This window comes from Lichenostomus cassidix, chromosome 1Aa (genome assembly GCF_008360975.1).
Source record: "Lichenostomus cassidix isolate B80296 chromosome 1Aa, HeHo_3.0, whole genome shotgun sequence".
Taxonomy (NCBI): Eukaryota; Metazoa; Chordata; class Aves; order Passeriformes; family Meliphagidae; genus Lichenostomus; species Lichenostomus cassidix.
The window spans coordinates 52,295,489-52,311,967 of NC_139480.1; the positions used below are offsets into that span (position 1 = coordinate 52,295,489).

Consider the following 16,479-nt stretch of genomic DNA (forward strand, 5'->3'; position numbering starts at 1 on the left):
TTTGTGTCAGTTAAATAGACCAGACACGTTTCTCCTTGTTGGTATTTGATAGATATTCAGTATAAGACAGGGGGGGAAAGGAAAAAAGTTCAATCTGTGTTGGGAGATACTTAAAGATGAAGTATTTAAAGATGAAGCATTTAAAGATGAAGTCAAGACCAGACCTAGACTGAGAGTCAGTGTAACAGCTCAAGGTTTCAGTGCGCTAAACGAAAATACATGTGCCATCGAAAGCGTGGTGGCTGCCAGCATTTCGAGTGCCACAAGCCCTCGGAGGGCTCTGTTCTCAGGGTCCCCTCAGCGGGGACTAAAGCAGCTGCCTGCTCCGCTCCAGTTTCTCCCCCGCGGGCTGGGGGTCAGGCGGCGGCCCGGGTGGGCTGGGTGCCCTGGGGAAGGCAGGCGCACGGAGCCGGTGCCGGTGCCGGTCAGGTGTCCGGTGCGGCGGCGGAGCGGCGGAGCTCGGCCGGGGCAGCACCACCATGGACAGCGCCCTGGGGCTGGACCCTGGCCACGCTCCGCCGGGCTCCGCGGGGCAGCGGGCGTGCAGCACCGGCTGCTCGCCCTCCGAGCTGAAACCTGCTCCTTGCGCTGTCTGCTGGATTCTAGCAAGCAGACAGAAGATTTGGCAAAGCTCTGCTCGGTTCCGCGCGGCTTTCTGTAGTTTCGCTTCACCGTCTCCCCGCCCCGCCCGCCCTTCCTTGAGTGCATTAAATTAAATGCATATTGTCTAAATAAACGGCGCGTTGTGTCAATGGCTGAGCTGGGGGAACTCCGGCAGCCCCTCGGGTGCGAGAGGCGGCTCTGCTCAGCTACTCTATCATTGTTTAATAAAGCAGATTAGCGTGCTCGCCGCGGAACGTCTGGGGCTGGCTGACGGGGAGGGGAAAAGCGGGTTTCTTGTTCTCCCCGAACAATCTTCTCACTCAGTAGGAAGATGACACCACGTCAGACGGGGAGGAAGGAGTTTCTCATCCCCGACGGCCACTGGGGAGTCAGAGGAGAGGAAAGCACCCATCATGAGAATTGGGCACTGCAGAGCACAGCAGGGTTAAGTTGTGGGCAGGAATGAGTGTATGCTAGAAAGTCTGTCTCTCCTACCAGTTGCACAGCAGCCTTGCCCTCAACCCACCCTGGGAGCCTTGGAAAAATATTCTGGGGCTTCGCACCTCGCCTGCAGAGAGCTGCGCTCGCTGGTTTTTAACCTTGCCGGATCAGAGAGGTTGTGCAAGCCAGGGGATTTCTGGTCCTCGCAGGACGAGTCCAGCAATCACTGCTGTGCCGCTCCCTTCCCTTCCCCGCCAGACTCTCCAGCAGGCAGCACGCCTGTGTTTTTTTGCTGAACACCATTTTTTTCCACCCTGGGAAGATTGGAGAGGTTAAACTCCCCGTCTGAACCGAAGCCCTGGACGGGTGCAACTGAGGTTATAGAAATCCGGGAGGGGAAATGACGAAAATACTTTATTGTGAATAAAACAAGAGGGAGGAGGGAGAGGCGGAACTTCACAGAGGTGAAGGATGGGAAGTTTGCAGAGCTGAGGATTTAGCCCGTCTCCGAGCGCCAGGCGGGGGTTTAGTCATTATTTCCCTCTGCCTCTCTGAGGCTGCAAGGGCACCTCCTCCCCAAAGAGCTGAACCTGTCCCACTTGCTGGCTTTTGTTTCTCGCTCCTGAGCGGCTTCTGGGGCTGCCCGGTCACACACCCGCCCGCAGCCCCTGGCCCTATTCCCCGCTCGGGAATTACGTGCCAAACCTGGAAGAGGGACTTATCTTTCTAGCCAAACTCCCAGGTCAACTTCCTCATAGGAAAGCTGATTTATGCCTGTTTATACGTATGGAAAAAGGAGGCAGAAGCCAAACGCGGCATCCCTCCAAAATCTCATTGTCTTTGAGGCGGGAAGAGTGGAGAAAGTGGAGGCAGAAAACCCAAAATGATAAGGTTTGCCTTGTCGCGGCAGAGAGGGCTTGGCCAGAAAGGCAAGCGCAGGGTTTTGCCTCACCTCTCCGGGGCTGAAGCGTTTCCCAGGTCCGACAAAACGACCGGCTCTCTCTGTGCTTCCTGGCTGGAGAAACAACGAGCGGCAGCAAGCTGCTCGCCTTGGCCGGGTGCCCTGCCGCGAGCGAGGCCCCGGCAGGTGAAACCCCCACCAAGGTGTGGGGTGTTCCTCTCTCCCCGACGCAGGGCCGGCAGCGCCCGTGGGCGCTCCGTGAGCGGAGCGATGCTCCATGCAGGTGTGGGGATCGGAACGGCGCCTAAATCTTCTCCCCGCCGGTCCATCCTCTAGTCCAACCTCATCCCTTCTCACGCCTCCGAGGCCAGGGGACACCGGGAGCTGCCAGTGCGGAGCAGCCGGGCCGGGGTGGGGACATGCTGCAGGTGGCGGTGGGTCCCTCCCGGGAGGGCATCTCCTGCGGCATCCTGCTGGGAAGGGAAGGTTTAAACCCCAAGTGAGGGGACTTTTCTCCCCATCCCGCCACGGAGGAGGGCTCATGCTTACGGGGAGGCTTGGGACCAGGAGTTTGCTCACGGGGACGTGAGTTTGCTCATTGGTGTACGTGGCAGGTGACAAAGCGCTGCTCTGGTCATTGCAGGGGACAGCCCTCGGGGGGGCAGGGGGTGATAGTGAGTGTCCTAAACGCCTTTGGCATTGCTCAGTTCCTGCCGTATTAGCACAGCCATAGTTGGGTTGTATTTTTTTTTCTTCCCTCCTTTTTTTTCTTTTTTTTTTTCCCAAGCCCACTGAGGCAGAGAAGAGGCAAACTCAGCCATAGGAAGGTGGTTAGTGATGTCACAAGTTTGGTCTTTTCAATAAAAGCAATGGAGAAGGGTCTCCCTCGCTATATATAGAAGGGGGAAGCTTCTGTTCTTCATAATAAAAAGAGCAGCAAGGGAGAAAAGCACCTGCTTTTAACACCCTTTATTGAGTCCTAATCTGTTACAGGCAGAATCAAAGCTCTGTAGGCTGGACTTTTGAAAAGTATTGCTTTTTTTTTTTTTTAATTAATTTAACTTTTTCCCCCCTTTTTCTTAAGCATAGAACATAATTTCGGAAGCAATTGCTGAGAAGAACAACCACTGCTGGCCAGGGTGATCTTTGAGAGGCACAGACAGCTGTAACTCAAGGAAAAGGTGAAGTAATAAATTGTGAAGAAACTTCAGTATTCTGAGTATATAAAGGCTATTTATTTTTCCTGAGTCTGTAAGGGATGGTGTGTGTTGGCTTTTGGTGTATTTTTTTTTAGAAAAAATTAATTTCTGGGGGAGAGGAAATTCTAAAAATATTTGATGGACGTTTTACTTTTAACATGAGCAATACACCTATGAGTGTGTGTGGGTTATTTTCAGGGGATCTCACAATTATTTTTAATTAGTCGAAAGGGCAGTGTAAATCAAAGAAGCCTATAAGCTATACATTTTAATTTATAGCCTACCAGGTGTTCAGGGAACCTATTTACAGCATAAACGATTTAATGTTTTCAGCATGATTTTTATTTCAGCACTTATGTTGTCGGTTTTATTTGCCTGTGTGGTGTGGAATCTGGCTGAGGAGCCGGGCTTTTAAATTGCGGCAGCAAGCGTCGTTCAATGTCAAATAACCTGCAGGTAGAAAAACGCTTTGCTTTGCACCTAACCCTTCTCCAGAGCGCCTTCTTTAACTCGGGGGGAGGATGAGAAGGAGCAACCAGCCGGCACGCCTCAGCGGTTTGTTGCGGCTTGTGAGGGTGTTGGGAAAGCATTCCCTGTAAATCAGGCTGTCAGCGGCACAACCAGCGACCCCAGTGTCCCCGGGGACAGCGGCGGTGCCCGGCCCGCAGTCCCGGGGGGTTCGGCGGAGCTCCGCGGAGGGACGAGCTCTGCCGGGATGCTGCCGGGATGGAGCCGGGCTGCCCAGGTGTGCTCTGGCACGGCGTGCAGAGCCCGGCGGACGGGAGATCGGCGTGCGGGGCATTCCCCGCTGGGAGAGCCGCCCAGGGGGGCAAGGGGCGCTCCGGCCCGCCGGCTCTGTGCCTGTACCTGCCGGGAAGCAGCCGGGGCAGCTCCTTGCAGACAGGCTGGAGAGCCGGGCGGGCTGGGCTACCTTCGGGTTTTGCATAAGTGTTCTCCCGGCATGGAAAAGTTCGGTGCCTCCGTCGGGGGTTGCGCGGCTGCGGGCCGTGGGTGCCCGGCGGGGTGCGGGGGTGACCAGGGGTGACCGGGGGTGACCATCCGCCTGCCGCCGCTCCGGCCACCGCTGTCCCGGCGGCCCCGCGGCGCTGCCCGCCTCGCACGGGAGCGCAACCTGACGCGGAGGTTTGCAGCGCCCTGGCCAGGCTGAAGGAGGGCGAAGTGGCAGGCGAAAAAGGGAGAGGAGGAGAAAACTTTCCACTAGTTTACTTTTTTGGCCAGGAGCGCCTGTGTTCAGAGACCGCGAGTCCTTCCCCCAGCCCTCCCTCCCCCTTAGCTCCCCCCTCCCTTCAGTAGAGTACAATTAGCATCATTAGGAGACGACCCTCCCGCTAATAGGGGAACGGCGACGAACAACGGTAGGTGCGTGCAAGGAAAGGCGGCAACAGTCCCGGGCAGGGCTTTGGGGCTCGAGTGAAAAGTGCTCCCACCGATGGGAGGAATCCCCGCGGCAGGGGAGGCGCTGACCTGGGGATAAACACAAAAAGGGAGAGCTGGAAGGTGAGCGAGAGAGGAGTCGGGCTGCAGAAGATGCGAAGAGCTTGGCCGGAGTCCTTAGGGTCCGCTGAGTGCATGTGCTGCCGGGTGTTTCCCTTTCTTCGCTCCTTTTTGATTCCGGGCCCGGAAAGCGCTGATTCCTGGTCTCCGTTTTGGCTGTGGGTATCCCGCCCGGGCTCTCGCTCTCTCCGCACATGTTCCTAGGGCGCCATCTCTTTGCAAAACCCTCCGTCCTCCCGCAGGTCTCCCAGAGGCTGCTGCGGAGCGTGTGAACATCGCAGGCTGCAGCCCAGTCCAACCTGCCGAGCCAAGCATGCTTCCCAGCCCCTGAGCCTCCCGGGGCTACCTCTCCTTCCGACCGCTCGGGCTCTCCAGATGGGCAGCGACCTTCGCTTGTCTCTCCTTGTCCCTGCTTGTCGCTCTCCTTGTCACTGTTGGGGACCAAAACTTTCCGGAAGCTGAAGACGTGAACCTGGCCCCTTTTTTTTTTTTTTTTTTTTTTTGCAGAGGTATACTAAAAGACAGATGGGGAGATGCGTTCCCCCTCCCGCCTCAGTCTGTGTGTGTGTTTGTGCGTCCAAGCGTGTGTTTAGAGAGAAGTGAGCAGCTGAGCTGACTTTTGGGAATCTTTCATTATCTGAAAAGAAGGCTTCTCCAGTAACATAAAGCCCCGGGAGAGTGGCTTAGCGGACTGGAACTGAACAGGGCTCAGGGAGCTCAATGGACCCCGCTCTAACCCTATTCAAATGAGAGCTAGATGCTTTTTTAAGTAATATCGAGAGAGATCTTGCCTGCGGGCAGAGAGAGACACAGAGAGAGAGGGAGGGAGGGAGGGAAAGAGGGAGGGAGGGAGAAGCAGACAGCAAGGAAGGGAGAGAGACAGGGAGAAGTTTGGAAGGAGTGAGCCGAGAGCTCAGAAAGTTTGTTTTTCCTTCAGAGCCTCGGAGCTGGTAGAGCCGAAGCGGGGACTCTTTAAGGACGGCGCTGGGGCATCTGTCCCTCGGGACTGACCTCCCTTTCCTTGCAGGTTTTGAGCCCCGGAGGATACAATGTTCGCTAAACTCTTCCAGCAGTGGAGTTTCGCAGTGTTCCTGCTGAGTTATTCCGTGCCCTCCGACGGGAGATCAGTAGAGGGGATCAGCCGCAGACTGTGAGTTTCTCTTTGCTCTTTTTCTTTCCCTTTATTCCCCCTGGCCGCGGCGGCGGGGCGGGTGGGGAGGGAGGCAGCCGGGTTACCTGCCGGGTTACCTGCCGGGTTACCTGCCCCAGGTGCTCACCGGCGGTGCCTCACAGCCGGGAAGAGGCATTTGGGGCAAGGAAAGGGCGCTTTGCAGCTGTCTGACCTTACAAAGCTTCGGGGCAGGAGACGTGAAAGCTGAGGGGCTTCTCTCCCAGCGCAGTTGGGTGATTGTTGTGCTGCTGTCCGGGTGCCTTTCGGTGCCCTGGGAGGACCTTGGTAGGGAGCATCCCGGTTTATCCAAGTGCTGTGTGTTGCACTAAATAACACTTCCTCGGCTCTGGCGTGGAGCCAATATCGATAAGGGTAGGGGAAGCACGCAGAAGTGAGTGCCATCGTGACACTGAAGTCCTGAACAATTTGTCTGGATTTCTGCCACTTCAGGGGAAAAAAATCCAGAGGGAGTCCAGTATCTTGCTTAGAGGCAGAGGCACATTTTTTGATAAATGATAGTGTAACTTAAGACAGTCTGTTCAGGAAATGACCTTTTTGCTCCTTCCAAAATAATCAGCCTGGTTTATACCAATACCCATCGGCAAAGTGCAGGCGAAGCCTCTGGGCTGATGCAGGAGCAGCTGTCTCACATATCTAACTCGCTGGCTTTCTCTGGACTTGCATCAGATTTCCTAAGGAAGAAACACCTCAGTCATACTGGGGAGGGCTGTATTGTTATTCAGTTCCAAAAGAAGCCAAGTTGGAGAAGGATTGCTGGAAAATCCGATTACAACTTGCAGGGAAACATGACACAGCAAACAATTTCAGATGGGTTTCCTTGTAAATGTTTTATTACATACGTGAGGATAAGATCTCTAAATAGCACTTCCTCTGCCATTTAAGCAACACATAGAATAATAATAATAATAATAATAAAAATACCCCAAACACCCGAACAAGAAAAAAATGCACCCCAGGTGAAGTGACTTCAGACACACCTAAAGTTTGGCAGCAGGCAGAGAGCTATTACAAATCTCCTACAGCAAATTATGTAGAACATGTTATTGCTGATAATGTTACAGTGTATTCTTCTCAGTCCATTAACGTTTCAGTGTTTTGCAGCTATTCTTGAGCTATTTCTTTCATTTGGAACCATTTTATATAGAGGGATCAAACTTCAGTTTCAAAAATAATAATAAAAAAAGAAAATAATTGAAGTGCAGTTAAATGCTGTTATTTTCTTGGCTAGGAAACTCTAAACTGGATCAAAGCCAAATTTGGTTGTTAAAAAAAATATTGGATTTGCAAAGAGATACTTCTTTTTGAAGTTCGTGTAGCTCTAACACTTGTTTTTAAAGGTCAGGATTAGAGGTCTTCCCAACATCCCCATTCTGTCCTGACAGGGGGAAGAAAAGTGTAAGCTAACCAGTGAAAAAGTGTTTCTCAGCTCCCTCTTTGCTATGGCATGTAAAACACACACAAGAACCCAGTCAGCTGTCAGTTAGTGGCATTCACGTAGTTTTGTTTGTGGGCACAGCACAAACACAGACACCACACTCAAACATGTGTCTTGTTTTAATATCACCACAAACCATTCCTAGAGTTAATGGTTAATAACTCACTTAGGCATCGAGATTTTTTTTTTCAGTCAAAAGCTTAAAGCAGTAATGGATGAAAATACTGAAGCACATTATTATAGACATGCAAAAATAATCAAAATTATATAGGCCTGGTTCTACAGGCTTTACTGAAATAAATCTCCCATGGAAAGCAATAGCAAATTGTCCCAAGAAAATATTTCCAGACATGTTATTTGTTATAGGAGTGCTTTAGCTGCTAAAGAACTTCTGAGAAACCCAGCAATGCCTCAAAATGAAATTAGATATTTTTATCATCATGTCCAGACATTGCAGCATCATGTCCCCAGATCTGCTCAAAATATTTTTCCTAACCCTGAGATAGGCTGAGTAGATTTCACTCCCTTTGGAGTCAGTGGCAAGGGCACTGAGTGTTGCAAAATCCAGAGAGCTGACTGAATCCTCCTCAGTTATTTTGCTGAATTCATGATCAGACCCAGTGTGAACAGACAAGGATAATAACAGCTAAGTAAGAGCAACTCTCTTGAGATTGAAAGAGGTAGCTTGAAAAGGTTGCCTTTTAGAAATGCTAGATATCTCAAGGGGAAAAAAATGCAGGAGGAATGTGCCTGGAAAGAGCAGCTTATCTGGAAGTACGTGAAGTCAGGATAGCCACAAGTCATGGGTTTCTGCTGCTTTCCCCATGACGAGACACTCAGCCTCCTATGTACACAGTGTACTTGGATCAAGTCGTTACTTTGGATGCTCTGGTCAAACACAAACCATCAACATCCCCCTCTCAAAGTGCCTGCCACATGTAAGCTTAGCATTTACTTTTCTTGCTTTGGGTACAGACTCCTTTTCCTTGGATGGGAGTGTGTTTTATAGAAGGATGGAAGGGACCTCTAGTGGGTCATCTTAACCCTAACAGCCTAATATTTTTTTACATATCGTAGCCAATATGTGAATGCAATCATTTCGGTTGCCATTGCCTTCCTACTCTGAGTGTGTGGGTGAGATATTGTTGATATCTCCATTATGAAGCACTTCTTACATCAGCCTTCTTGGGCAAGCATTTCTCCACAATTTACAAACATAAAAACAAACAAATTTACAAACATTGAAAAACTGAAGCAGAAGGAGGCAGAAGGTCAAAGAGATATGTATCTACCACATCTATGTTTCAAGGAGATTTTCGATCTAGAGCATACAAAAGAAGCTGGTAGGGAAAATGTAATCCTTAAGTCTGGCTGAGTAATAAAAGTCATGTGAAATGTAACACTACGTAATGTTATACAATCATCTGGAATAGCAGAATGTTATTTGGGGCCAGACTTGATGCTAAATATCATACAGACATTTAAAGAGAAACCCACCCTCTTTGGCACACCAATCCCTCACACGTCAATCCCTGCATTATTTTGGAAATGCATACTCACTCACTCAGGATGCAGATCTTGTAATGCTCTCTGACTGCCTTGTGTATACTGGAACCAAATGTTTAGGTTTCAGTTCTATAAAATGGAATAGGTTTTCAACTCAAGAAGACTTTAATAACAGGCTTTGGAGAGTCAAGATTTTGTCACAGTGGGAGAATTGACCAAATACACATTAGAGGATTAAGGCAGCTTTAGGTTGTCTGTGATAGAAGGAATTATCCTTGGTAGTTCACAAGAGGCAGTAGGAAAGCTTTGCTCATCCCATGAGACACTCTTTTAGACTCCCTAAAGCATGGAGATTCCATAGACATTCTATAAACGATAAGAGTGAAACCAGAACTGCATTTCCCATACAAATTTCCTGAGAAAATCGACTGCTAAAGCTTGGAATGTAACCTGAGTCACACTGGACAGCCTGACAGGCAGCACAGAGATAGTCACCCAGAGGAGGCCAGGGTGCTGGTTTTATTGGCCTAGTTGCCAATCAGGCTGACCCTAATGATGTGGGTGTTGGAGATGGCTCTTGGTCAGAAAACTTCTTCTGGGGGATATCATGAGTTTGTGTTAATAGTCACAGCTGCACTGAGCAGAAAGACACGATATGGCATCAGTTTAGGATTATCACATTGCATTTTTGCTTAGGGACATTTTGCGGAGGGGCACAAAATACTTCCCTAAAGACTGAAGTCATGCAAAACTGATTTTGGGACACTTAAAACATAGACAATATTTGATGACACGTGTGCTAACAAACCTCAATATATGTAGACCTGATTTTGCGCAACGTTTGGACAGTCATCTTCCAGTGTCATCGTGGGATGGGGGAAAGCTGCTGTTTGAATTTTGCAATGGGTAACAGAGATGTAGTATCACTTAAATCCATCCCTTGAACCCAATACTCAAAATGTGCAGCCCTACAGAGACAAAAATTAAAGGGGATGCTCTTAAATCAGTGCTACTTGATATTGGAAATTGCCAATTTCCAATAGCTCTCTGTTGATCAAGTGATAAATCTAAAGAGTTTGGCTGACAGGACTGAGAAGGAGAAACTGCAGAACACTCCCAAACGTTTTGCATTTTGAAACTTGGTAACATAGCAGGAAAATGAGGGATGGGAAGGCAGAAAGGCATATTCACTCACAATAATGTGTCTTCTTCCAGTTCACCCACATGCAGAAACCACTTCTTACCCAGCTAATTGACCAAATGATTATAGGACAGGCGGTGCAGTGAATGGAATTTCTTTGGCCAGTAAGAATCCAGTCACATGCCATACCCTGATGCAAGAGGAGAGATTCCATAGCCAAACTCTGCACACTGGAGTAGAGCAATTGGAAGGATAAACTGTATTATTGCATTCATGGGAACATAGCTAAAATCCCAGCTTGTGCTCTGTGGTTCACAGTGCAGCTGTGCATGTACTCCATTTCAAGGAAAAGGCATGTATTTTCTCACAGTTATTTATTATCCAGGTGCCATTTGTATCTTCTTTCCTCAGATGTTTAATACATTCCTTGCCAGTACAATATCTCTAAAAGACAGATAGCTACTCATCTCCCAGTTCCTCGAAAACAAGGCAGAGCTCAGTGTACCAAAAGGTCAGGGTGAACCCTGGAAAAATCACTCCAACAAACCAGGATGCTCTTGAAGAAAATCCAGTGAAGAGGGTTAGCATAAAACTCAAACAGCACAGCAGACAAGAAAATTGGCCCCAAAATTTCTCACTTAAAGCAATACCAGGAAGGCATCTAAAACCATAATTAGACACAAGTGGCCAAGAAGTAAATCCACAGGAGCGGCTGAGGCTCATCTCTGCTGATGCTCAGGTTGCCTCCCTGGATAGCTCATTGTGGACTGAAGTGCCTGTGTTTTAGGCACCCAAATTGAAATATTTTTCCCTTACACTCATGCAATTTCACTTATTTAAATGTAGGAATAAAATGCACTTTTGTGTATTTCTTTCTGTTTTTGAAGCCCAGGACTGAGCAGCAGAAAATCATTAGGGTGATGCTGTATATAAACACTGCTTCCAGCTCCAGTACAAGCACTTGGTTTTCCCTCTCTTGCTCAACTGCATTATCTGACCCTTTGGTTTTCCCATCTCTGTCAACTGCCTTCCTGCTTTTACTGCCTGCAGTGTGATATATTAAGAGTCATAATGCTTTCCTAGAACAGAGCAGTGACTAATCCAGCCCCAGGTCCAGTGGTGTGTGATCGGTCAGCTGAGAATTATTACCCGCTTAGGTCTTTCCCTTCTCTGCTGGGAGCAGCTACTCTGAGAAAGAAAGGACTTTCTCCAGCAGTCTGACTTCCCTGGATGTCTCCAAGCCTGGTTCACAGTCACTGTGGCCACCACAGCCAGAGAAGAGAGGAGCTCTGCCAAGCACTGGGCACTAAGCAAATCCTAAACATTTTTCCCCTCTCCTCTCTCTCTTTAGCAAACGGGCTGTATCAGAGCACCAGCTATTGCATGACAAGGGCAAGTCAATCCAAGACTTAAGAAGAAGAATATTCCTTCAAACTTTAATTGAAGGTGTCAACACTGCAGAGATCCGTGCCACATCAGAGGTGTCACCTAACCCCAAACCTGCTACCAACACGAAGAACTACCCTGTCCGGTTTGGCAGTGAGGATGAGGGCAGATACCTAACTCAGGAGACAAACAAATCACAGACCTACAAGGAGCAGCCCCTGAAGGTGTCAGGGAAGAAAAAGAAAGCGAAGCCTGGGAAACGTAAGGAGCAAGAGAAGAAAAAGAGGAGAACCCGCTCAGCTTGGCTAACTTCTGGCATGTATGGAGACACCGTGACTGAGAGCCCACTCTTGGACATCTCTGTTACTACACATAATCACACTTTAAGGTAATCCTGCTACATTGTTTTGGGGAGCACATGCTGTATTTAGTGACATTGTTATCCCTCTGTGTGAGAGGCCAAGGCCTAACTCAAACTTGGAGTAAAAACTGATCTTTATACTCCTGACTGGGCAGTGGCTTTTCAAGCACAGTCTCAAGGTGCTTTCTGCAGGTAAGTGCCCCTTCCACTTTGCACTGGGGGCAAAACCTTTTCCTATGACACACAATTCAATAAAAAACTTATTGCCAAAATGTGCTTCCTGAAGCTGAGTAGTAAGTGAAGTTATTTCTGCAAAAAGGAATCACATCACAGCCCCTAAAATTTCCTTTCCTGCTTTAACTGAAGTATATCTCACATCATATCTTAGTTCCATGCTTGGGCCTCAGCAGATTGAAAGCTTTGACTTTTATTTAACGCTTTGCATCTATAAAATGGAGAACTTTTCTTTCCTCCCTCTCAACACCTCCCCTTTTTGGCAACTTTCCTACCCTTACTTTACGGTTTTTCACTTTACTGTTTAACCTTAGGGGAGAACACAGAAAATTCCTCTCTCAGTCATATCTGCAAACAATACAGACCAGCCTTTCACCATAAAATTTTCCCTGCCACTAGGACTTTTAAAAAAAATTTAGCTCATCCTTTTGCCAGCTCATGAAACAATTGCATTGCTGCTTCAAAATATTTAGTGTTGCTCTTGGAGAGGCACATGCTTCCCTCACACATGACAGTGAAGGGTTTTTAGGGCAGTGGCCTGAAGACATCACCTTAGGTGTCCCCTGGTGTCATCCACTTGCAGTCATCTCAGCTTGAGTGGAAGTCTGCACACTTGCAGACAAAGCCAAGGATTCCACTCCTCAGTTCTGCTTGAATGTTTGCATTTTCACCAGCAAAACCTCCACCCTTTTGTCTCCTCTTCCCCTTCACCTTGGCAGAACACAGACATAAGAGAAGTGCCACTTCCTGGCAGTAAATCCCTTGGAAAGAGACACCAGCTGTGGGATTTGCTAAAATCCAGTTGGGCTTAATCTTTACAGGCCACAGTTTACAATGTACTCCATCACCTCAACTTGGGCTAGCATCCACAGGAGTTACCAGCACCTGGGGCTGGGCACTCAGACCATAAACCAGGCTGTCCCAGACCATAAAGGGCTTGGCATGGCTGTAGCAGATAGGAGTGAGGTCAGAGGGATTGGTTTGTCTTGGGAAAGGCATCCTTCAGGATTCTGCTCAGGAGGTGTCTGATGTTTCAACAGATGACAAGGAACTGTGGTGGAAAGTAAATAACCCCTGTATTGAGCACAAAGAAATCTAGAATGTAGGGAATAAACTTTCTAGTGCATATCAACTGTTATTTCTTTTTCTTGCTATGCTGTCTTTGGTGTCTATCTAATGGGATATAAGAGCTACAGGTACAACCCTGTTGATTTTCCCAGTTCAACCTTTCTGTTTGAAGTGTGGCTGGGTGGCTGAAGGCTCTCAGCTTTACTGTGCAGTCCTAATGCAGCATTTCTCTCCAATTCCTAAAAAGAACCTATACTTTAGATACTTAATTGGAGATGATTAAACAAAGAGAATCCATTTAAAAAAGAAAATGGAATTCCTCCTTCACAAGTACAGAGAACATGTTGATTCAGTCCTAAGAAACTTCTAGTACATGAGTTTTTAATTATCCTAGTAGGCTGGCAAAAGATACAAACTTTAAGTGTGATCCTCCCTATATTTCTGTGCTTCTTTTCTGCTCAACACCCCAAATTAAAATCTTCATGTCAATTCTCTGATCAATCTTGAAAACAAAATTTTGAGTTTAGGCCAGAACAAAATGGACAAAAGTAATGTCATCTCTAAGTCAGACTCTTCTGACTTACTGCAAGAAATATCTCAGGAAAGAAGCAGATCTTGCAAAACCTGGGACCAAATCACAGAATAGAATACAGGTTGCAAATTATCATTAGTACAGAACCCATTGTTCAGATGTTACTTAGCTTAAACTTTAAAACAAAGCCTAAAATCCTGGCAAAATCAAAAATATCACACTCTTAGAAATAGGCCTGAGTAGTGCTGATACACACACAGAGCCATGCTGTATGAGTTGTGTGCCATTGTTACACCTGTTGGAATATATCCTGAAATGGACCCTAATATTATTGCTAGCTAATTATTAAGGAGCTTCATGCTAGCATTTCCATTCCAGGCACTTGAAACATTATTTCTAATGGACATTCCATCTATATTCCCACTTCAATTCAATTAAGTTACTCTTACCTATTTTCCTACAAAAATCTTTCAAATTAGTAAACTCGCTTATGTTAAATGTAGCTTCCCTTTCAATTTGCATGCTAAAAAAGCCCAGTCCAGCAGGGTAGAGGATCCCACTCCATCCTATAGCTCCTCATTCTACCCAGTGGGTGTTTCCCAGGGAACCACTAAAAAAATGTGCTCTCCACAAGGACAGAAGGGAAAACCACCCAACCCTTCAGCTTTTCCAGCAGCCTCGCTGAGCAACTTCGTATTACAATATAAGCAACACACTGGCAGGGTGGGAGCAGGCTTTGTTCTCATGGGGAGAGAACTCCCACCAGACTGCAGCATCCTGCAGTGTCCTGAGATCCCAGATCTCAGCACTGTGTGCAGCTGATTGCTCCAGCTGGGCTGGATGCAGGAGGAGCTGCAGGATAACAGGACAGGATGGTTGTTTTCTTTCAGGACCAAGATCTTAGAGGGGAAAGTTTCTGGATTAGAGCCATTTCACTCAGTCAAGCACTTGAAGAGATGCTATCAAGGCTCTGTTCACTCCAAGCCCTGAGCAGCCTTTACTCACAGACACCACAGCCCCTTGTCTAAGGTCTCTCAGTGGGGAAAAGAGATCAACTAAGCCCCGTGGCACTTTTTAAATCAGAACAGGGCACCACAGCCCAGCAGTTAACACAGCATCGCCACAGCACTAACAAGAACTTCCTTTTCCATACCTTCAAAATTTCACTTTTCTCCAACTATATTTTTCTCTTTTCCAGCACTTGACATATTTGTCATAGGGTGGTACAATTCTTCTGCCTGTAGCACTCAGTAATCTTCTGGCATCAGGCTCTAAATAAAACTAAAGCCCCTTTCCCTTTCCTTTGAGGGCACCATGGCCTCAGTGTGTGACAAACTGCAGGTTATCACACTGCTAGAGGAGTTGAATTGAGAAAAACATAACAGAGGTCTTCAACAGATACCTAAAACTGTGACATGGTAAACAGGCCCTATTATTTCAAATATTGAAATAATATTTCAATTGCTATCAAGGCATACATGTTGCACTCTGTGGCACTATTGCTATTGATTTTATGCCCACACATTTGAAGTGGAAATGAATTAATTTTTCCATTTTTCCTGTCCTTTTTTTTTCTTCGCAGGAGGCGCTGACATTTTCAGTGAGAGATTTTTGGAAGACATATTGCAGTATTCTGTAATAGTGAACATATGGGAAGTATTAAAATATTTATTACCTGTAAATATTGTAAATGCTCAGAATAAAACCTTCCCCCCCAATTGCTCTCTGAAACTGCACATTTGGTTATTGTGAATTTTCCTCTTTTTTTCCTTTTTTTTTTTTTTTTTTGGCTAAGGCTAAGACAATTATTATTGTCACATTTACCATAATTTATTTTGTTGACTGGTGTATTTATTTTGTGAACGTATCTTGGTGCTGCTGACTTTCTATATTTTTTTGTAACATAATGCACTTTAGATATACATATTGAGTACATTGATAACTGACATAAAATGTTCCTGTTTTGTGGTTGATTTCAATGAATGCCTACATACAATTGTTCAAACTGATTTTCCTTTGTGCATGTATAATACCAGTATTTTAAAATTTGTAAAGAATGTCTAATAAAATATAATCTAATTAAATCATGACTCAGGAGGAAAAATGTGTTCTTTAGGAATTTCAAGACCAGAAACACCATTTTTTTATTTACTACATTTGAAAACCATTTTAAATTTAATGTGTTTACATTGGTATAAATTCCCACATTTTCACATTAGCTTTTACTTAAAAATCACTCAGAACATATTTTGTTCCAGTGCTCTATTTCAAGTCAGCTCATTTGCTGAGCAGCCTGGGGTACAAAAGGCTCAGAGCTCAAACCCCACTGCAGGGGAAGCAGATTCCCAACGGCTCTGTTTCCAAAACCCTCTGCATTAATCCTGCTTCTGCCTCATGTCCATAACCCATAGATGAGACCAGCTAAGAGAGAGACCTCTTTCAGTAACTCATGTCCACTGGCTGAAGAAAATACGAGAAAAAAATTATAATCTATCCCTTTTTCTTGCTTCTTATCCCTTCTGCAGGCAAATCACAGCAGCTGCCATGGGGGCAACCTGAATAAAATTGTTTCACAGAGATAGCTGAACTTTGCAAAATCCAACTGCATTTCTTCTGTCTCACTCCTTTAACACCAGCATCATCAGAAAAATGCAAGCATGGAAAAATAAATTACAAATCCTGGGAATTTTAAGATAGTTCTTGTAATTGTTGCTCTGTTCTGCAGTTGCCAAACTTTTCTTTTTTATTCTTCTTTCCTTTTTTATAAGTGCCATCTTTTTCCATTGCCAAAGTACAGCCATCATGTAATATAAACCAGATGTATTTCTGCTCCCTACCCAATCTGCCAGAAAACTACCTCCAAGAAAGTACTAAAAGCAGGAAAACTTGAGACAAAATTACCCATCCTTCCCAATCTGCTTCTCTGAAGTGTGAAATTCAACGCTTCATTATGTCCAGTTAATTA

General features: G+C 46.6%; 1 protein-coding gene across 4 annotated transcripts; it reads left to right on the plus strand.

Annotated features, from left to right (window-relative positions):
• Positions 1-2,934: 2,934 nt before the first annotated feature.
• PTHLH (parathyroid hormone like hormone) lies at positions 2,935-15,598 on the plus strand. 4 transcript variants are annotated; one of them, XM_085048964.1, is made up of 4 exons: positions 2,935-3,126; positions 5,687-5,809; positions 11,285-11,707; positions 15,097-15,598. In XM_085048964.1, exons 2-4 carry the CDS (start codon positions 5,709-5,711, stop codon positions 15,104-15,106), a joined length of 534 nt encoding a protein of 177 aa, XP_084905090.1. In that variant the 5' UTR covers positions 2,935-3,126; positions 5,687-5,708; the 3' UTR covers positions 15,107-15,598. The 4 variants fall into 4 exon arrangements, with proteins under 4 accessions (XP_084905090.1, XP_084905089.1, XP_084905091.1 ...); XM_085048963.1 differs by lacking the exon at positions 2,935-3,126 and adding an exon at positions 4,475-4,662; XM_085048962.1 differs by lacking the exon at positions 2,935-3,126 and having other exon boundaries at positions 5,513-5,809.
• The last annotated feature ends 881 nt before the right edge of the window (positions 15,599-16,479 follow it).

What these genes read in the sequence shown, in the direction of transcription:
- PTHLH (XM_085048964.1), top strand. Translation starts at nt 5,709, where the DNA reads ATGTTCGCTAAACTCTTCCAGCAGTGGAGTTTCGCAGTGTTCCTGCTG. An exon ending in GAGGGGATCAGCCGCAGACT is followed by an intron (nt 5,810 to 11,284) that starts GTGAGTTTCTCT and finishes CTCTCTCTTTAG; the next exon opens with CAAACGGGCTGTATCAGAGC.